The sequence below is a fragment of the Biomphalaria glabrata genome, chromosome 2 (genome assembly GCF_947242115.1).
Source record: "Biomphalaria glabrata chromosome 2, xgBioGlab47.1, whole genome shotgun sequence".
Lineage (NCBI taxonomy): Eukaryota > Metazoa > Mollusca > Gastropoda > Planorbidae > Biomphalaria > Biomphalaria glabrata.
The window spans coordinates 13,154,956-13,169,574 of record NC_074712.1 but is presented as its reverse complement, the minus strand read 5'-3'; the positions used below and the strand labels follow the sequence as shown (position 1 = coordinate 13,169,574).

At 35.7% G+C, this 14,619-nt stretch overlaps 1 protein-coding gene across 1 annotated transcript; it reads left to right on the top strand.

Moving 5' to 3' along the window:
* Positions 1-785: 785 nt before the first annotated feature.
* On the top strand, positions 786-11,090 carry LOC106071013 (toll-like receptor 4). The gene is made up of 5 exons (XM_056019158.1): positions 786-1,013; positions 1,237-3,652; positions 6,185-6,314; positions 8,561-8,737; positions 9,899-11,090. The coding sequence occupies exons 2-5, from the start codon at positions 1,245-1,247 to the stop codon at positions 10,091-10,093; spliced, it is 2,910 nt and encodes a 969-aa protein (XP_055875133.1). The 5' UTR covers positions 786-1,013; positions 1,237-1,244; the 3' UTR covers positions 10,094-11,090.
* The last annotated feature ends 3,529 nt before the right edge of the window (positions 11,091-14,619 follow it).

The following is a 14,619-nucleotide window of genomic DNA, read 5'->3' as shown; positions in this document are numbered from 1 at the left end:
CACATCGGAAGTCTGGATGTAACTGCCAATAAGGTGCAGTATTGTTATTATCGTCATTAAATAAACATTATGTTTGTCTGCCAAAGAGTCAATCTGTAATGTCTGTGTCTGTCACGTGTGACTCCAGGAAGCACGAACCCAGCAGTCTACGCATTCGCGACACACTAATAGTAACCAGCCTCATGTGTAGTATTATAATACTACGTCACGCACAATAGAACCTGTTACACCTAACAGCTATGCCCGTAAAAGTCCCGTGTTCGAATCCTGGTGAAGACTGGAATTTTTAATTTCGGGATTTTTGGGCGCCTCTGAGTCCACCCAGCTCTAATGGGTGCCTGACATTAATTTGGGAAAAGTAAAAGCGTCTGTTAAGTGTGTGTGGGGGGGGGGAGGCGCAGTGGCTGAGTCGTAAAGCGCTTGGCTTCCGAGCCTAGGGGTCCCGGGTTCCAATCCTGATTAAGAATTTTAATGTATTACAACTAATTGACTAATCTAATTAGTTGTTTAATGTTTTGATTGATTCATGCGTTGTCATCAGCAATGAATAATTGTGCAAGGTTTTAACTTGATTCATAAATGAAAAGTTGGAGAAAAAAAAGAACGTCAACAAGATTCCAGACAGACGTGATAGACAGTTTTGTAAAAAAAATGGTTGACGCTGTGTCTTATCATTTATCGAAACAATCAAAGAATGGGCCTAGATTTATTTTATTAGTCATTTCCTTTTTCATGAACTAATGATAAATAGTTGAAATCTGGGCCATGGACTCGACATAGTATTTCCTCGCCAAATAAATACAATACTTTGAGAAAACAATCTCTAATCAAAGTTTCCCTGTTATTTCGGATGTGGAAAGTCGCTCAATTTCTATGTAACTTATAACAGAGGTATCGTGTTATTTTTTAAAGGCTTCATCTGAGTGGAACATGAAAGACAGATCTAACGTTAACCAAAAAAAAGTCCCTGAAGATAATTCTATTCGTTACAAAAGATCAATGCTTACGGTGAAGTATGTATTTTAGTTTGCAAATATTTTAAAAATATTTTTTTCTTCACATTTCTACTAATCTAGATCTTGATGTAAAACTCTTATAGAGAATGCCTAAGATAAATGCAAATATAATATTAATGTTTAAAATAACAAATAAACATTTACATTAAAAAAACAACTTTCCCCAATTTTTAAAATTTAGATAAGTATAGATCAATAGGTAAATATTTCTTTTCCACAGAAACAGAAATGATGGAGTTGATATGTGTTATTACGGCTTTGTTAATCACCTCAATATCATTATCGGCGTATGACAATATTTTGCATAAAGAAACTGGTGTTCAATTTACGGCAGCAAAGAAAAATCTCTATGCAGTAAGAAACGTAAATAAAATAAACTCTAAGGAGTCGAAGGTTTCGGATGGTTCAATACAAGCCACAATATTCAAAGATAAATCCTTTAGACAAAAAGACGTCAACGATGAGACTCTGCATGACCAAAACACAGAGACTCACAATATGCATTCAGTAAAAAGCCTTTCCAGTGAGAGTACGATGTTTCAGTTGAAATTTAGCGAATGGAAGGGCTCTGATATATTTGACAAGGATGGTAACTGCAGTATTGTGATTGGATGTACGGACTTATATCACAGTGACAGCTGCTTAGTGTGTCACTGCTCGGAAAATTATACCATAACTACCGTCGCAGACTGTAGTAACGCCAATCTTGACCAGGTTCCAACACAACTGCCCTCCAGCATCAGCCATCTTTTGCTGGCATACAACAGATTGAATAGCTCTTCACTGTATCCAGGCGTGTTTGACAAGTATACAGATCTTGAAGTGCTTCAGCTCGACTCCAATAACATCACGACACTAGCAGATGGTGTGTTTCGTGGTCTGTACAAACTGGAGCGGCTCAATGTCTATAACAATAGTATCGCCATGGATAGCAACCTAAACAAGTCTCGCGTTTTTGCGCCTTTGAATGGTTCTTTAGTCTACCTAGTGATGAACAGAAACAACCCAAACACAAGTAACCCAAATCTTGTGTACCCAGACTATGCCTTTTCTTTATTGACAAACCTTAAAACTCTTTATATTGATGGTCTTCGAGGAAAAAGATTTGGTCCACTGTTCGGTTCGTTGAAATATTTGACAAAGCTGGTCATATCCGGGTACGATCAAGGATATTGCTTTTTGGAGTCGCTGCACAATGATACATTTAAATATTTAGGTCACCTGAAGGATTTAAACATTTCTAACTGCGGATTGGAAGGGTCACTAGTTGAAAGTGGAGCATTTGCCCCTTTGAACAAACTGACAGTTTTGGATCTTACTAACAATTTCTATCTCGGTCTTGAGGCTATAGGTAACCTGATGTATGGTCTAAGAAATAGCCAAACTCTTAGACGTTTGAAGATTCAGCGAGTGGTGCCCAGATTCTCCCCTTGTATTCTGATATTATCTAAGACTCTGAGATACTTCAGGAACATGAGTCTGGAGATCATTGAAGCAATGGATAACGAGATTGAGATGATTGAATTTGGAGCATTGAAGATGTTGCCAGCTACTTTAAAAACTGTCAATCTGACTAATAACAAAATAATGTTTGGTGCGTACTGGAAGAATATGGGCGAGCTATTCAGTTTGGAGAATCTACATTTGGATGGATTCTTTAAGCCAGTACAATTTCCATTACTCTTTCCAGATAGCAGTTTTAAGTGTGTTAGTCCATCTGAAGGGTATGGCAAGTTCACTGACAACGAATGCATATGTAAGGACAATTCTTGCTCTGAATATCAAACAGATTTTATGTTGCCTCTTCCACCAATGTTAAGAAACGTAACCATGCACAGCAACTCTATGACCTATATTATCAACAACATCACTTTCTGCTCCAATAACAAATTAGATTATGTTGACCTCACCAAAAATCACTTCCAGGCTCTTCAGGGTCCAGTGATTGGATTGAAGTACCTTAGGGTGCTGAAAATGTCTAGTTGTTTCATAGAAAGCATCAGTGATAAGTTTTTTGACAACTTGACCAGCTTAGAACACTTAAATCTATATCAAAACTTGCTCGGCGATTGTCTGAATGCAGACCTGAAAGGTCTAATTTTTGATAAGCTTACGCACATGGAATCTATTGATATTTCTTTTAACAATCTCTACAGACTTAACGAAAACGCATTTGGGTCAATGGAGAATTTGTTGACACTGGACTTATCCATAAATCGTTTGAGTCAAGCTAACTTCAGCATAACTCACATGAAGAGATTGCAGTTTATTGATCTACACAGAAATGAAATCTCCTCTCTTCCCGAAGGTATTCGGAGCCACATAAGCTGGCTACTCAGCAGGGGAGTGAACATTACCATTGACATGCGTCAGAACCCCATCGAGTGTGACTGTGGAAATCTAGACTTCCTCCAATGGGTCGTGGACACGAAAGTTTTCGGGAGCAACTACTCCTATTACTACTGCAAATTCCCGATTGCCAACGCACAGGCTCTGGAGATGAAGAACGGATATGATGAACAGGTAGCAATGCTGAGCTACAGTTGTGAGAAGCATATTACTATGTTTCTGTCAGTGGCAGGTGGAACCTTGCTCATGGTCTTGGTCCTAATTGCATCATTGATATACAGATTTAGGTAAGAGCTAGTTTACAGCTAATTATACGGCGAACAAAACACAAATTATACTACCCTAATATTTGTAAGTCTTTTCTCCGTATTTATGACACAATTAGAAATAGTTGCTTAATTGTTTGATTGATTCACGTTTTGTTAGGTACTGGGAAGTGGGAGAAATGACGTGTACAAAAGTTGTACCAGACACACAGAGTAAGTTGATAGAAGCTTTGTACAAATAAAACAACGTTTGCGTCGTCTGCTTACCCAAATGTTTAGCCGTTCCTGTTAGAGATTGAAACTGTTCTAAGTTAATCTGAGTTTCAATAAAGTCCACGGAAAACTACCACAATTGGCTACTTAATGAAATCTGAATGACTTTTGAAAGTAGTTTCATCCAAATGAAACGGATAGAACATCAAGTAGATTCTGTTGTGATAAAGTCAATCTAAAATCTTTTCTATCAGCCTTTTTTTCAAACTGTGAAGCACGCCCTCCTGATTGGACGTGACGCGCTGACAAGAGCAGCCCGATGATTGAATACCTTCTGTATTTGTATTGTACCTTTAAATCTACATTTGAGCATTAGTCGAGTTGAAGCGAATAAAAAAGAAATATTTTACCTATTAAATTATTAAATCTAGTGACTTTATTTCATCTCACTAGCACCTTTTTTACAATTTCGCGATAATCGTCTGAACTCTGAAACATGATAAATTCAAAACGTCGTTCTCAAGAATATATTTGAACATAGCCCACGGAAATCCACGCGGTGTTCTCTGGTAACTGGAGTACGTTTTGCCCCTTTTACTTTTAGGGTGTTCCAAAAGGGCTAGCGTTGGGGGAGCTATCGACTCTGCATGACCTGAATCTGCATGCTCGACTGGCGCAGAGCTCTGCTGGTAGGGGGTATGAAAGAAGCGCTGAGATCTGTCTGACATGGTTCTTGGACGATCGAATGGTGTATAGTCTGCATCTGTAGTGGCTGCTGGCGCCTCCGCGCTGTGTCTTGTGCAGATGTCTCACCGCAGGTAACACTCAAATAACGAAACAACCCAGACAAAAGCCCAACACTATAAAGTCGACGCTGATAAACGATGGCCAAACAAAAAGTTGAAAGCCTTCTGAAGGGAACCATCAAGTGTCGTAGTATCCAAATATCTACTTCAGAAACTAAAGCCGACCCTGACCTTATTCTACAGCTGCCAAAAGTCGTCTGTTTACTTTTCGCTACACTTCCTCAATCCTAGTCTTGTTTTTAATAGTCACGTGTCAATGACGTCAAATCCAAACTTTCCATTATTTGGTTTGGAAGGTTTATTCCTAAGAATTACCCTTGTAGAAAGTACAAGCCCAATTGAACAGTTCAAATCAACAAGCTTGCTGCTCGGAAAAGGGCACGCCAAAAGATCAAAGAATCCAACACTCAGGGAGAAATGTAAGACTTAGCAAACTAATCAAAATGTCTGTTAAAAAGGAAAAATGTTGGACCAACACTTGCGCAGACCTAAGGAATAAGCTTAAGAGCTGGAGTCTTCTAACAAATCTAGAATATTCTAGACGCACGAAAATTGCAACTCCATTATTTCTCGATATTACGAACAGATGAGACTCTTGTAACCATACACACAGAACTATAAGTTGCAGATTATGAGAACTTTAATCCTGTTGAATGAAAAATAATATCAACAATATCCTCGTCCATAGTACTCCATTGTTTCTGTCCTTTCTTTCTTCCTCTTTCAACACATATTCGCATCAGTCCACAATCACACTACGCTGCGCATGTAACGCTCACCCAATATTTAACAAATATTTAGCTAAAACCAATGAGGCTGCCAAGAAGTCTCCAATGTCCAAGACCATTGAGATAAGGCTCGCAAAGCTGGGAAGAAGAGGAAACCGCGTCTAATAATTCTATTTCACTGCCCCAGACTTCATGACAGGTTCTTGACCTGTCTGGTGACATACATGCATTAAGCATTACAGCAGACTATTTGTCCAGGGTTGTTTTTTTTTTGCAAGGAAGGACTTGAGCCTCTCGAAGTTCACTCCAAAAGAGTTTGATAGTGATGATGATGATTTCAATATGTCTTCCACTATAAAATCTCTAGAAGTCAACCCGTCTTGTTTAATTGTAATTCGTTCCTGACTGACGTACTGTCTTTTTTCTTGATGTCTTTTGAGTGAAAATAAAGTTCCGCTACAGGAAGTCATGCTGGGCACTAACATGATCTGACAACGATCATGCCAATAACAAACGTAATGCCGGGAATGTCTCTCGGCCCATCCCACCCCTTGTTTACTAAATTTGACCTGTGCTCTTCTTATTAGGAGAAATAACGCTTTGAGAGAGAATGAATTTCTGAATTTCGAAATACAGAAAATGTTTAATGCAAGGCGTGACTAGTGAGTCTTGAAGATTCGTTGTATTAAAATTTTTCAGAGACCAGTATGACTACAAACAATTATGTTTGTGATTGTATTTTATCAAAAGTTACAAAATTGTAAATACATTTTTGTCTGAAACTAAGCTATGATTTCCTTCCCTAGATGGACATTACGTTACTGGTACCATGCAGCTAAATCAAAAATATCTTCTACTAGAGAGGTGGATGTGAAAGACTTCAAGTACGATGTATTTGTTAGCTATGCTAATAGCGACATTGACTTTATATTGCAGGTTTGTTCTTTTATTTCTACTAACTAGAGTTTTATTGGAACGGCATCGTGTTCTGGTAGATCGGTGAATTAACATGAAAATAAAATGAATACAAACAAGGTAACAAATACAGTGGAAACACAAACTCAAAGTCGCCCCCCCCCCCAAAAAAAAAGTGGTCCGCTCAGGCAGGTAAAAAAGCAGGTTTTTTATATTATCAGAAAGAATATCAGAAACTATGAACTAGAAACTATCAACAACTACAACCCTATCAACAACTACAACCCTATCAACAACTACAACCCTATCTCCGTCGATACATTGAGACGTGCTCATGTCGAAAGTGTTGCCGATACTGTTGTATTGTTCAACTAACGACTTGATACCACAGGATGCGGAAATTTATTAATGGTACTATTATTACATTGTTATTATTCATATATACTCAATGAACTGATAGTTAAGAAGATATAATTAAATGTGAACCAGGCCTAACTGATGTTATTGAATGATTATCTAATTGATTTAATTGTTTTGTCAAGTGCCAATATCTTATTCAAAGGCTCAACAAAGAAACTTTTACTTTTCCCTATGGTATAGTATACACAACTCTGTTTGACCGCAACACCTCATGTGTACAATATGAAGACTACTTATTAATTGTTGTTTTAAATTATAGTCGATTTATATGCATTCTAAATAGATTTTCTTCTCTTTAAAAAGTAAACATTTTGTTGAAAATGTAAGTAGCTAGTATGACAAAGTATCTTATTTAGTAATACACACATTTCAAAGACAGTTTTCTTTGCGTAAATAGAATCTAAAGCCATTTTCATATACCTTTTATTTTCTATTAATAGTCAATAGTTGTAAAAATGGTGTATTTCAACGAAAAAGCTGCTTATATAGTTGATTTAAAAAATTCAATTTTTCGCTTTCAGAAAGGTAAAAGTGGTCTTTGCAGCAGATCTAAAATATCATGGTATTGGATTTAAAATACCTGTTCTAGTTTATAAGATCTAAACGAGAGGGACGGGCGGACTGACAGACAGACCACACAAAAACTAATACCTGCTATTCCCCTTTCGGCGGCCGCTAAAAATGTTAATGAAAACTTCAAGAGCAAGCAAGCCAAAATAACGTCCAATGGGAGGTAATAAACAAAATGTTGTCATTGAAGTTTTCATTTACATTTATTTTCTCCTGACTCCATGAGGTTCTTTCTCTCACTAATCTCCCATGTACAAATAGTTTTAGTGTACCATTTAAAAAAAAGATACAACATTTTACATGCAGGGCCGGATTTTGCAGAGGGATCCAGGGCTAATGCTACGGGATCACCACAAGACATTGGACACCACAATAAATTTTTTTTTTTTCAATTCCGAATTTTGACGGGTCAGCAGCTTTTATGTTGTCATAACTTTAAGCATTTTTTATTATTGTTATAAAAAAAAAACCTAAAAATCTTACGTTTGGCTACATAGTTGTGGTCGAAACAAAAATAAAATTTGCATATTAAATTTAAAAAAAAAAGGATGAAAATGCGAATAAATTTACGAGTTCTCTATTTCGTTCTTATGAAATATGAAATACTTGCAAGTATTATTAATAATAATAATGATATGTCATTATTTACAACTAATAACAATGATAACGTATTATTGAATTAAACAATGCCACAAATATTGTATTACAGATATTATGTCATTATTATGTTAATAGTCAAGTTAGCGTTCTGCACCTTGAGGTCCCATAATACCAACCAAAAACACACTAGTACGTATTTGGCCTCTACACAAGAAACGCACACAACGCTGGCCCACTGCTGACTCTAGTGTAGACTCAGTCTACAATCCCATCACTATCTCCCTGTAGAGAATTTAGAAAGTCAAATTAAAAGATCTAGTCTAATACACTATGGCAGCGCAACCACTGCTAAGTGCAGTTAATGCCTGAAATACTCACCCTAAACAGGGCTACACAGACGAATCTCAAGGAAACTTTACATCAGCAAAATAACTACTAAAATAAAAACGAAAAGCTAAACAGCAATGCAACAAAGAAGGTGCATTAAAAAATTGTGCACATAACAAGAAAAGATTCTAGAATTCTATAATCTACGCACCGACAACCACCTTATTCCATTGTTACAAAATGATGTTTTATTGTGTTTCCCACCATTAACATTATTGAAACACATTTGAAGTGATATTAAATCATACTATTGCACAACTAAGTGTGTCTTCCATATTTCATTTGGCCAGGAGCTGATCCCCAAGCTGAAAGAGAGAGGTATCAGAGTTCTTGTCCACGGAGAGAAGTTCAAAGTTGGCAGGTACATCACGGATAACATTTACAAAGCTGTGGTGAAAAGTCGAAAGACATTAATCGTTATCACCAAGCACATGTTGGATAGTTACTGGTGCAAGTATGAGTTGCAGGTAGGTAGCCTTAGGCAGCATTAGGTGAAGCATTACTTGTACACTGTACAATGCACAAGAATTTTTTATACTAACAAGGGGAATTAATCCTTCAGTATTCACATATCTTCTTAGCTTATATAATACAGACCTTACTACATCCTACGCGTCTTGTGCTCAGACATGCGTATTAACCATTGACTTAAATTCTGCCAAGTCACTGATTATCCCTGATAATTATCACTGATTATCTCTAATTCCATGCTCTAATAGCACTAGGGAAGAAGGAGCATTTGTACACATTTGTCCTAGCATATGGTATGTGAAACAGGCCTTATCTTTGTGTCTTTCCGAGTATTTTATGAAATTTTGATTTTGTATTTTGTATTGTGTTTTATGTATAATTGCTACTTTACTTTTGAGTAATTTCTGCTAAATATGTAAGGTTTCGTCCTATTAGATAAATTAAACACGTTATTGCTTCCACAGCCATTCTCTTATTAAGTTGAAGCTGAAACAATTATTTATTGTACCTAAATAAAAACATGAATCGATAAAAAAAAAAAAACTAATTGGGCAAATTAATTATTGGTAATTAATTATTGGTAATTATTTATTTTGTTTTATATCGAATAAGGGGAATAACTTCTACATTATTGAGAGATATAGTTGTTAGTGCGGAGTTCTTTCCCTTCGATATCCCGTTTCTCTTTCTATTCTACAAAGCTTATATCAACTCTGTCTGTCTGTCTGGTCAAAAGTTTGTACAGGTTATTTTTCCGACATCCAATTTCCGATCAAGCTTAAATTTTGCATAATTATTTCTTTTACCTGACAACACAAGAATCAATTAAAAAAACAACAACAATAAGTTAATTAGCTATAACCTATAACTATAAATTACTTTGTTTGGTATCGAACAAGGGAAGAAATCGTACTTGACAGATGAGGTGGTATAAGTTGAATTAGTTCCCTTGATGGGTCTTGAGGCATAAGTGAACATGAGTGTAGGAGATTTAAAGTGTACAAACTTTTTACCAGCCATACATACAAACAGACAAAGTTGATAAAAGCTTTGTGAAAATAACTAAACTATATGTTTCATGCAGCTGTACATTTCAGATCATTCCAAATTCTCTAAATTATTAAAGGATTAAAGAATATTTCTATTTATTTGAACAGATGGCAAGAATGCAATCAGTCTCCACTGGACGCGACGTTCTGGTTTTTCTATTTCTAGAAGATATACCCAGCTCCAAACTAGGACCAGAAGTTCTTGCTCACGTGAAAAGTAGCACGTACATCAACTATCCCAAGCTCCCCCAACACAAAGGTGCATTCTGGGATAAACTAGCAGACGACCTTCGCTCATCTTGAACAATTGAACAATTGAGAAACCATCGAAACAAAAACTCCCAACGCCACAATTTTCTACGAGAGAAACACATCGTTAGTGCTAGGGGCAGTTTATAGGATAGAACGACTAGAGCGCTTTGTCGAAATGAGGTCACTAACAGAATAGTTCAAAAAGTAATAAGAACCCAATGGCAGACATTTTTAAGTCCCCCATTTTAAGGAGATACAAGAACTCTAGTTCCGTTGGCAACTAAATCCTTGAATAAAATAAAATTAAGTCTATAACACTTAGACGAAGACTATACAAGGACTAGGGCTATAAGACCAACACTAAGACCAAGACAGATTTATTAATTTTTATTATCAATTAAAACAATATTATTCTATAACAAGACAACTCTCAGAGAAGTTCAGAGAAATAGTAATAACATATGTTTCGATCTTTTATATGTGGTGTTTTTGTTTACTGAGCGCCTAAAGCCAGCACGGAAAACCTTCTCTCATATACCCCTCCCCCCACTGGTCCACAAATAAGTTTGGATCATAGCACTCTGAGCATGCTATAAGCATGAAAATAGCCCTATATTAAAAAACAAGCTATAAAAAAGCTATAAAAGCTATGTTCCCCAGGTTGACAGAGTCTAGAAAAAAAAACAGTATTTATACCGATGCCTGTATATATATTTCATCTGTTTATGTTTTGTTATATGTATTGTTATATGTAATGCAGCATGGTAAAACAAAAGCCATCCAGGAAATTAACAAACGTTCAGATGTATTTATATCAATATAAAAATACCATCGATGGATGTATTTACGTACTGATAGTCTACTGCTGTGGTAAAGATAGTAACATATAAATCCAAGTGCTGTGTGGAAAGACTGCATACAAAAGCCAGCTATTGTGATTGGTTCTAAGTTATAGTGTGTATCGTGTGTAATTTACATTTATAATATAATATAATATATAATATATGTCTGCATTGGTTATAGTATTATTTTATACCGAATGTGTCGTTTACCGAGATTATAAATAAACACGATTCAGGTGGTCTCTAAATGTTTTCAATTCATTTGAAATGTTTGTTCATAACTTTCACAGACTATGTAACATTTAAATGAATAATTGTTTTATCAGTTTATAGATCGCAAAATGTTTTTTTAATTGAGAAGTTGGACAAAGAAGTGAGGGTGGGCATAATTGGTCAAAGTCAAATCTACAAGACATCTAGAACATTCACAATGGACCTCATTTACCAATCGTTAACAAACAACATTTAGCCACGTGATAATTTTGATAAAACAATGAAAAAAACTTATCACGTGACTGCCTTTATGGATTACGTAATTTGTATAGAAGAGATAGAGAATCACGTGACTAAATTTTGTTTGTTTACGATTGGTGAATGAGGTCCATTGGTCAAAGTCAAATGTACAAGATATCTAGAACATTCAAAATTGGTCAAAGTCTTATTTACAAGATATCTAGAACATTCAAAATTGGTCAAAGTCAAATCTACAAGATATCTAGCGCATTCACATACAAAATATTGTATTTATGTTTTCTTTCATTCATAGTTTATATAAACATGTAGCTTGCAACAACCACACGAAGCTCTCGGCGAATTCCACAATCCAGAGCAGGAATGCAAAAGGTATCAATACAACGTTGTCCAGGATTTAGACTGCGAGCTATCCATAGAGCGTAAAATTAATTTCCCATGCCTGTACGCAGTTTCTAACAGTCAGTTCAGAGTTCCAGTGTTTAAAGAGATTTGGTTCGGAACCACTTTGTCACTCAGTCACTACACACAATGACATACAATGGAGACAAATATATATTCTCTCTTGCATGTATGTTAGAAAACAGAAGAACTAAATAATGTTTCTTACATCATATGTCTTGGAGAGATTAATAATTTAAATTACGGAATTAAATATTCAAATTAGCAATTACCTAAATTATGTTAACTCTCCTGTCTTTACAATTCCTCTTATCGAGTTGCAGACCCTGTCTATCCTCTATACAAAAGTTCGGAAATAAATACCTGGGTGTACACGCTTCTCGAAAACGGCTCTAACGATTTTCTTTTAAAAAAATGAGAAAAGAATAACTATCTGATTTGTAAAACTAGGAAAACTCTAGCTTAACCGTTTTAATTTTTCAAAATATTATCCTCTAAATATTAAAATTGGTTCAGACAATCTTTATCTTGAACAGACGTCACCAAGTATGCCCGCGTCTTCATATAAAGAGTTAAGTAAATATATAAATGTTCAAAACATTCTGCGCACATTCTTCTAAGTCTAGCTATAGAGGTCTCAGGACTATCACCGAACTAGAATCTTCTATAATCTATACTATGTATTTAAATCCAGAATTTTAGTCTAGATCACTGTCTTTTAATGTTGCATGCCAAGGATGGATCTGTATCACTAAACTAAAATTGTATATATATATAGATAAAGTAAAGTTCCCCTTTCAGACCTTGCGATCTATAGGGCAGGTGGTGTAAAGGTCATCTGTTTCTGTGGTCACGGTTAACGAGGGTGTCTGGTGACCAGCACAACGACCAACCGCCTTAAGCTTTCCCCGACTAATTTCAGGTACCCATTTAAGCTTGGTGGACTCATAGGCGTACAAACATCCCGAAATTAAAAATAGCACAATTATCCCCGGGTTCATAAGCCGAGCGCTTTACCGCCCGGCCACAGCGCTTCCTAGAATTTGATATACTTTCAGTAGATTTATTCAAGCGCTTGACCAGGATTTTTTTTCGGGAGAATATGGATGTGTAAAAAAAATTAAAAATATTCCTTTGTACAAAGCTTATATATATATATATATATATATATTTATATAGCGCTACTTTCATGCTTATAGCTCAAGCGCTTTGGTCCAATCTTATTTGTGGACCAGTTGGGGGGGGGGGTATCTAGGAGTTGTTTCTAGGCGCTTTAGTAAACACAACTCTGCCCGAGTAGGGAGTCGAACCTCGAGCCCCCTTCTAGGTAGCCAAGCCAAGCCAAGTTGAAGCGCTCTTAGCCTCTCGACCACGCTTCCCACACTTTCCACCTTATATCAATTAACTCTGTCTGTCTGTCTGTCTGTCTGGTCAAAAGTTTGCACTCGTTATTTCTCCCACACCAAATCTTGAATGAAATGACAACACAATGGTTAATAATAAAGTTAATTAACTATTGGTAGTTAATTATTTTGTTTTGGTATCTCGAGCAAGGGAAAGAAATTGTACTTGATTGAAGTGGTGGTATAAGCTGAATTTTTTCTTTTCATAAGTCGACGCTTTAAAGTAAGTTTGAAACAAACAATAGATAACTATAAAATCTTCTATTGTCATAAGCACCTCAATAGCAGAGTGGTTAGTAAGTCGGTTTGATGAGGCTTGAACCATGAGTTCGAATTTAAGTCATTCCTTCTTTTTTTTTTATAAAGTCTTTTAAAAGAAATATACCCAGATATTCCATTCTTTCTCTTATCCGCCTCACCATTTGCCCAACTGGTCCAGATAAGTGATAGGATCATAGCATATTCAGAAAGCTAAAACCATAAACTAGTGCTAAACAAAAACAATTTGTAAAATATTTCTAATCGCACTGATTTATATATTACAGTATAGTTACTAGTTCTATTAAGTACTTAATTACACGACTGATCCAAACTAATTGATGCAATTACACTTCGTATAAGTTGTTTTTTTTTTTAAAGTATTTTTAAAAATGTTTTAAAATGTTTTTCTTGTTTCAATGTATCATTCATAAGTTATCAACAGTAGAGTAGCAGCTCTTACAAACCGTTTTCAGCTTTATAAAAGAAGAATTTGTTTTTAAAAACATTTTTTTTTAACATTTTTTTAAATTTTACTTTTAATTTTATGTATAGGTCATGATAGCTATTTTTAGATACATTATACTAGAAACCTTTCACAAATTTAAATGATTAATATTAGAAAAAAAAGGTATCCCAAATAATAGCGTTTATAACATGGTACTTCAGCGTTATTAAATACCACGTCTAGTATTTGACTTTGAAGTCAAGTGTTGACCTTATTACCACGCGCAAAGATAAACTTACTCACTAGGCATAGCGGGAACTAATTCATTTTTTCAATTGGTCCACTTACAGATTTAATTCATAACACCGAGGGTATGGAAGTACAGTTATTACCAGCTTGTCACAATTGGCTATAAATGTGTATGTAAACATCAAGATTTAGCAACTATGGATATTTAATGAAAGGACATCTAGTAAAGTCTACTCCTTAGTAGACTCGTCTAACTGAGAGATGACCACGGGTTTATTTGTAGCCCAGGGCATTACTTAAGATTCATTTTGACTGTCATTTACTACTACAGACATCGCACCAGGAAACATTTTTTTTGTGTGTGGACTTCTCTCTCTGTTTCTAGGTACTTTCGTCATGCCTAAGACATGTTTTCTCACTCTGTTTCTAGGTACTTTTGTCATGCCTAAGACATGTTTTCTCACTCTGTTTCTAGGTACTTTTGTCATGCCTAAGACATGTTTT